Below are 8451 nucleotides of genomic sequence, written 5' to 3' on the forward strand. Positions count from 1 at the left end.
AACCATAAAGCACAAATCTTTTGCAGTGTTGTGAAATATAGAAAGTATAAAAGTTAGACCTTTTGGAGAAAAACAATACTATGAAATAAGCTAAAAACTACATCTACGAACCTCGGTAAGAGCTTTTTCTTCCAATTGAAAACCCTTCAATTCAGTTGCTACCTTAACCTCTTCTCCAACAACATCAAACACTAACCTCTTCTCCAACAACATCAAACACTTGGTTCTCTTTCACCATCCACATCAAAACTCCAAGGTTTATATCCTTCATCAAGAACCTGTTTTTCTATTCCCTTATCACCTTTTGAGTCTTCATAAAAAATAGAACCAAAACTAAACCAAAAAATGACCATAACCGGCAAGCCTCAAAACTACACCAAAAAATGAACCAAAGCTGGACAAACACAGTCCATAACTGGACAGAACACCAATAAAATGACCAAAACCAGCAAGCCTCAAAACTAAACCAAAAAATGAATACCAAAACTAGACTAACACAGTCCATAACTGGACAGAACCAGCACCAATAAAATGACCAAAACCAGCAAGCCTCAAAACTGAACCAAAACTGCACAAACACAGTGCATAACTGGACAGAACCAGCACCAATAAAATGACCTAAACCAGCAAGCCTCAAAACTAAACCAAAAAATGAACCAAAACTGGACAAACACAGTCCATAACTGGACAGAACCAGCACCGATAAAATGACCAAAACCAAACTAAACTGAACCAAAATTGAATCTCAAAAACGTCTCCAAACTGAATCTCAAAACTGAGCTCAAAACAGTGTCAAAACTGAACTCATGAATGATCAAATCACATATCAAAAACAGAGTCAGGACAGCAATCCAAAAGTAGCAAACTGGACTCGGGAAAAATAGATTAAAATTGCAATTACGCCTGTGACACTGGCTTAGTGTAATTGTTTTAATACCTATCAAAAAATAAAGAACAAAATTGCAATTACATTACGACATCCAAGGAATATCGTGTTGACATCAATCAAAACTGAGAGTTGCTAAGAAAAGAGACCATGCATCTGGAACTTTGGAACAATTTATCTACTTTTTGCCAAACTGCAGATTGAACTTCTAAAAGCTTTCTTGCCTTATCCTGCAGTTTTGACTGACGTCGAATTGTTTCACCATGTATCTGTCCGGCACAAATTAAAAGAGATGTTAAACGACATTATTTAGCAAATATCACAGAGAAATTTCAAGCAGGACTAATAGCCATTTGCAATCAGACTTATGTCAGTAGTTGGAGCATCAGAACACTCTTTAAACCTAAACTTGACTATCTCAACAATGTCGAGCAAATATAAACTAGACAGCTGGTGAAGCCGGAAATTTACCTTCAGAAACAATCTAATCAGTGCCTGTATATACTCGAAATTGCTTCTGCGTGAAATCTCATGTATAAAGTAATCAAGTAGCAGTTCAATGAAATGCAATTCTGGTCTCTTCTCCGGCTCCTGCTCGTCATCATCATCTATTATCTGAAGCATTCGAAGCTCCATATCCAACATTGAAGGCGACAAGCTTTTGATATAATCAGTGAATGTTGCAACTGCAAAAGGCAATAAAAGTGTCATCCTAGAGTCTGTCCAATAAGGAAAGTGGATACACATAAACAGGAGGAGAGGAGCTTACAATTCTCTTTCTCAGTGCTTGACTGAAGAATTTGCAAGAATTTGGATGCTGGAAGATCAGTTTTCTTACTGCCTTCTTCCAATCCTGTATTTTGTGTATTATTCTCCTCATTACCACCTTCGCTCGGTTTAAATAATATCTCACCGGACAGAGATGGAATTGAAGGCAAGAAAAAAGGTGCCTTTTCAGGTTTCTTTGGAGGCTCGATAGGTTTGTTGCGGGCTTTTATTATGTCCAGGTTGATCAAGCTCTGCCATTGACTCTTAGGCAATAGTGAAAGAGTGACTAGATCCGGAATTTGATGACTTGAATTTAGAAACTTAGAAGTATCAGAGGACTCAAATGGTTTAAGGATAGTTCTGTTATCGCTGTTTTCGCCGTCTTTTGCAGAAGAAATGGACGGCATCTTCACGTTGACTATTTCCTTTCCACTTCCATATGATGAAAAGCTGGCAGCTCCAGAAAACATAGCTTGATTGACCCACAGATAGACGCCATTTTGATCAACATGAGATGTGGCCAAGATATCCATATTAGGCGATAAAGATAATCCAGTGATAGACAGATCAACTTGTATTGCATCTATCTGTCTACCTAAAATTACATCCCAAATTCTGAACGTCCCATCCATACTGGATGTCAAAAGCCATTTCCCATCCTCGCTAAAGCATGTATCAGTAATACGGTCAGTATGACCCTCAAATTTACGAACCAACCTCTGTGCAATAACATCAAATAGACGGATAACTAAGTCATCTCCCACAGTGGCCAAAAGACCATTAGAACGGTGGAACACAATCTTAATTAAGGAACACCCAACCTCCCATTTATATTTTAACTCGCGTCCTTTGAAGTCCCAAACTTTTACATCACCATGGTATCCAGCACTAATCATGATGGTATTTGTTGCATCACAAGCTATGCCAATTACTTCCCCATTGTGAGCAGCACATTCACCATCCAACAAGTCAACATAATTTCCACGGCTAATTCCTGACTGAAGATTAAATCGCTCAATCCAACCACCAGCAGTCCCAAGTACAGCAAAATTGCCACAGGCACTAATAGCGCAAGCCTTGACTGGAGTTGGATTTTCAGGGCATGGAGTTAAGATATGCTCGCCAAGAACAAAATTTTGAAGCCTCCATACATAAGCACGCGGGGTGTCCATGTGACATGTAACCACATTGCACCAATCACGTTCCCTAATTTCAGCAACATCGAATGCAATAACAGGCTTCAATTTTATCTCCTCCTCTTTCAACTTAAGCTTCTTCGCTCTTTTAGAAACATGTCGCTGGGAAAGTTCTCTACTTTGTTGATCTTGAACAACAGAAAAAAGACGAAATGCTCGATCTTGACCAGCAGATAAAATGTGACGCCCATTTGCATAGAACTTGATACATAGAGGAGGAGCACTATGACCACTTCTAAACCGTAGTAAACGAGGGTCCCCATCACTTGTATCGAAGACCCACATTTTCATTGAATTGTCTGCAGATGAACTCATGAGGACTGGCTCATTAGCAAAGAACTGAAGTGACACTATGGAGGAGTCATGGGCTTCCTTGATGACAGACTGCAACCTTTTCTTCTCAAGATTCCATATGCTTATAACACCAGATGAACCTCCAGAAGCTAGAAGGGACTGCCCATCAGTGCTGAATGACAAGGCATTAACAGCGCCTCTCGTAGAGTGACTAAATGTAGCTACCTCTTCATCATAGCGAATGTTATGAACATGAATCTTCCCATCCGCGCATCCAACAGCAATAACATCTAGTGCTGGAGATGAAATGCAACATGTAATAGAAGATCCCCATCCCTTGAACTCATAAATTTTCTTCTTTGTGCTTATATTCCAGAGTTGCAACGCACCTTCTTGACTTCCCAAAATAACCTGTTTGCAAGACACTTAATGAGATTAATCTGTCAAGTGAAACATGGGAAACCAAAGAAACTAGCTAAACTATTTCTCTTTTCCACGTTTAAGAAGCGTGTGTTTTGTTTTCCTTTTGTTTTGGGTTTCCAGGGAGAAAAGGGGAGGGGTTGTATTACTATTAACTACTGTCACCAACCTATTCTTCAGTTTATTGTGATACTCAAAGTTAAAAAATAGAAAACCCATACCTTATTTAAGTAGGTATCTGGGTGCATTATGCAGCTAGGAGAGAATTTGTCCTCTAGCTTTATGTGTCCGATCGGAGCAGGATTTTGATCTATACCTTTAAATTGCCATATGAAGATATTGCCTTCAACGTCAACACTTAGGACGTTTTCACCAAAAAGAAGCAACTGGTTCACCTTAGCACTATGTCCACTCCAAGTAGCCACCTGACCAAAGAAAAGCGAAGCATTTGTACCAGAAAAGCATAAAAAGGCTCATTGATTCACTCTGAAGCTCAAAGATGAGGCCAAAAGAATAAGCTTCACCGAAATACTTAAAGGAAAAACGAGAAGAAGAAAAGGTGATAACAATATTTCAAATAGAAAGAACAACACAGTAGCAGGTATTATAAGGACCCACATTTGCATCTTTTGGTGTTATAAACTTTTGCAATGTCCTCAAGTTGATTGCACTTTTTCTAGTTTCGCTAGTTTGACTATATCGGATAGTTGTGGTAAAACATTAAAATATGTGCTTTCATTTGTTAGGTTACATTTTTATTTATCAATTTTGTTCCAAGCCTTGCGCCATTTGAAACAAAATATGACCTTCACCCAAGCAAAATGAGGGCAAAAGGAAAGGAAGATCAGGAAAGGGAATTATTCAAGGAGAGATCCCCTGACTCCAGATGCTTTGCAGATCATGGATAGATTATAGAAAGCTAAAATACATCCAAATTTAAAGTAAAACTTTCCAGAGATCATGGGTTTTTGTGAACGACAAATGACAGAAGTAACAGTATCCCAAATAATGGCCCCAATACAAGGTCAAATAATCTTCAAAGCATATTAGAAAATTCAAAGGCATTTCTCAAACTGTACAAGACTGATGTGATCAATCATCACAGGTTTCGTTTTCCTCATCACGGAAGTTCGTTAGAGCGGGAAGCCTCAATGGTTGAGCCTCCTCAACAATATTGAGTTAACATGCACAGTTTTTTTTGGTTTTGGGGGGGGATCCTACAAACCCTTGTCAAGATTAATACATTCAGAGGAAAAAACAAACCTGATGAGCACGCTTAACAACTGCAATGTCACTCCCATAGGCAGCAAAAGTATATTCACGATAAGAAGCGAGAGCTCGAATCTTCTTTGGAAATTGCGGACCTTTATTCAAAATTCAAATATAAATGTTGCGGAAGTGCAGAAAAAGGATTTAAGAATGGAATTAAACAGCTCCATAAACAATTGGATACTAGTTTTTCCACCACACAATAGGTTGAACACCACTTACATTAGGTCTGATGTTTGCCAGAAGTCTTTATTCAGGTTTGACACTTGTATGCTAGTATAGGGATAAATGAAGATTCATAGAAAACTATAATTTTAGTAACCAGTAACCACTAACTTGCTTTGAAAAGACAAACTAATTGATGTTGAAATGAAAAGAATGCAAATAGAGTGGAACGGATATAGAGGATGCATATAGCCAACCCCAACTACATTGGGATTGAGGCGTATTGATTTTTAGTTGACAATAATCTGAACATGGCAGTACAGCTAACTCATACAGGCTGCAATCTAGCAATAAAACTAATGGTAAAAAGTAAGATTAAACTGATCACTGTTTCTAGAAGAGTAGAGCAAGAGCTCGGTGTTTCTCTTCTTTTTTTGTTCCAGCAGCACATTGTTTCTCTAATTATACTTTTTTTGAAAGATACTGTTTCCCTTATTTTACTGAAATAGACTTCTTAGATAGTCCCGTTATCCGTTCTTATTAGTAATCGCAGTATCGCAATATAATTTCTTATGCTCCAATTTATGCTATTATCTACTATTTCCTGTGCTTTCATTATCCTGTGGTACCTGTGTCGATTGCATTATTTTATTTTATATTATTGCTTTTCCATGTCGCTTTGAATTTCTTAGCCTTATCTGACTTTTTTTTTATGCTTTTATGCTTTTCTTGTGAGCCGAGGGGTCTTTCGGAAACAGCCGTCCTACCTTGGTAGGAGTGTCTGCGTACACTCTACCCTCCTGCATCACGATGTGGGATTTTACTGGGTTGTTGTTGTTGTAGACTTCTTAGATTATGCCTTTTCCACCTACTAGCCAACCGAGCTTCCCTTAACCCTATAACTGCAAAACACTGTAATGAGTTGGCAGCCCCTCACATCTCCCTCTGAAAACAATTTTCTCTTAAAACGTGTATCCATTTTTCTTTTTTTAATAAAGAACTTGTACCTATTTGTATATACCTCTTATAAATCCTTTTTCACATTTAACATCGAACTCCATAAGGAAAACCTGAACTGAAAAGTTCAGCTCCAACACGGCGTTAATTCTCCCATCCTACAGTTAAAGATTAATTACAGTTCATGGGATGCCAATAAAGGCACCATAACTAAGCATCATTTTTTCATAGAATAATTAGAAAGTAAAACTATTGAATAGAAAAATGGAACTTTATTAAATAACAAATAGAATGAAGCTTTCATGCAATCCCAAAAAGGGTATTGCGAAAAGTTAAAAGAGACTTAAGTGTTCTGTTTTTAGGAACTTAAGAAACCTAGACCCAATTTTTGCCTTAAGAGTATCAGTTACGCTGAGGTAATTTCTCTAAGGTTGTTCAAACTAAATTAGGAATATTTTTTCAGGAAAGGCCAAGATGTATTGCAGAAAACTGGAAAGAAACACAATAAGCTTCATAGGTTCTAAATCCTAGTAATGTTATCCAGAACAGAATATGAATGATAACCAAATTTGGAATATCAATTCGTAATGTATTCGGTATCTATAACTTTCATCTAGTTATTCTTTACTACGGAAGTAGCTTAATTAATTGGGTGCAGAAGAGGAGGAGCTCAGTGAGAATAACAGTGGTTAGCTTGGTATCAAACTGAAGGTTGAGACTAAAATAGATAGTCTCATAGTCCAACTCATTGGTACACATGGTGCAGTATAGAATTATGAAAAGGGAAACCCGTGACAAAGCATCCCGCTTTAGCAGGGTTCGGGGAAGGGCCACACCTCAAGGGGTGTGATGTATACAGCCTACCCCACTGCAAGCATTAGTGGCTGCTACCACAGCTCAAACCGGTGTGACCTATATTCTAATTATGCTCAACTGTATTAAAAAATCCATGTGTACCATGCTATATCATCAGCCTTTGTCTTCCACTATTCCTTCTTGGCTTCTTAGGTTAATAATATATTTAACTGTTTTACACTCTCTTTTACAATTAAAACCAACTAGTTTCTTCAAACACTACGTCGTCGTACTTTGCAGCCTACAACTACTGAAGATATTCAAGAGTAGATTAATACAATTTCATTCAAAGATCACCCACAGGATATTAAAACATGGTAAAGTCCACAGCAGTAGTTTCTAGCATCAGAAATGGGACTACGTACACCAAAACGCATAATAAAACTTGAACAACAGGTATACATACCCATACCCAAGTCCATGTGTTATTCCCCTATCTAATGTATACACCATTACCAGGAAATCTTATTCTATTAACTACAACCAATAATAACTCACATAAAAGCAAGGAAAATAGGTTCTTTATCACTTCAACTACCCCCAAATCCCAAAAGCAGAAGGCCCATGATTTTTAAGTTATAACTGAATCTAAAGTTCAAATCTAACAAATTTCAAGAATTAAGTTGCTAAATTTGACAATACTGAAATTGTGCAGAAAAAAATGGATTAACAAATAAACAAATTGCTTACCAACAAGAACCAAACTGAGTTTAGCGCACTGCACATTCAAAAAAGAAAATATTATATTAACTCTTCACCCAAAACCAAAAAAAAAAAAAAAAAAAAGCAATCTTGAGAATGGTGAAAGGCATACGTTGTAAACTTGGAAAGCTTTGCCAACACTGACAGTGACGAAGGTCTCAGTACCAAGCCTCTGTACAGAGAAAGGAACATTGGTTGTAATGTATCCAATTGCTCTAAATGGTTCAAAGATCCCCATTCTTCTTCTTTTTCCACAACTGAAAGATGCTTATTTTTTGCGCTGCGGAAATTGAAGAGCTGGTAAAGTTTAGGTTTTTTATTCAGAAGGGTTTTAGAAAAGAAGCATAAACCCTAGTTGGCTGCACCACACGGCCGGCCCTGTGTCTTGGGGTGTCCAAAACCGGTTTAACCCATAAAACGAATAGGAAATACAGGTTATTATTGGTGTCGGGTTATTGGGTTAATGATTTGACAAAAAAAATTATTGGATTATTGGTTCGGTTTCGATTTTGGAGAATTAGTTAATGGTTCAACTGATAGCCTAATAAGATTATGTTAAAGTTACATTTTTATCACTAATATAATTAGTGGGCTTTAGATTTTAAATACAAACCCTATTTCCTAAATTCTTACTTCCATTTCAAGACCCTATTTTCGCAAGGGACGCTTTAGTTCTCTTAAACTAGGGCTCTCGCCCCTCTGCCTCTATCGACTAGAGAGAAAACAAGTTTGCTTTAGCAATAACGTCTTTGAATTTGCTTCTGTTTATAATTTGTGTAGACTTTTTTACGCATGAAGGCTGTGTATATATGAACAAATGAAAACAAGAGAAACCAAAAAAATTAAAGCATTTTCTTATCAGTTAGACCGAAAACCAAACCATTAAGGACGCTAAAACCAAACCATTAAGGACGCTAAATCGATTAACCGAAAATCCAT

General features: G+C 37.3%; 1 protein-coding gene across 1 annotated transcript; it reads right to left on the minus strand.

Annotated features, from left to right (window-relative positions):
* Positions 1-799: 799 nt before the first annotated feature.
* Positions 800-7910, minus strand: LOC132063183 (uncharacterized). The gene is made up of 7 exons (XM_059455637.1): positions 7625-7910; positions 7501-7528; positions 4828-4928; positions 3786-3989; positions 1656-3555; positions 1358-1572; positions 800-1155 (listed from the first exon to the last, which is right to left on the minus strand). Exons 1-7 carry the CDS (start codon positions 7748-7750, stop codon positions 1006-1008), a joined length of 2724 nt encoding a protein of 907 aa, XP_059311620.1. The 5' UTR covers positions 7751-7910; the 3' UTR covers positions 800-1005.
* Positions 7911-8451: the final 541 nt, after the last annotated feature.

This window comes from Lycium ferocissimum, chromosome 7 (assembly GCF_029784015.1).
Source record: "Lycium ferocissimum isolate CSIRO_LF1 chromosome 7, AGI_CSIRO_Lferr_CH_V1, whole genome shotgun sequence".
In the NCBI taxonomy this organism is placed as follows: Eukaryota; Viridiplantae; Streptophyta; class Magnoliopsida; order Solanales; family Solanaceae; genus Lycium; species Lycium ferocissimum.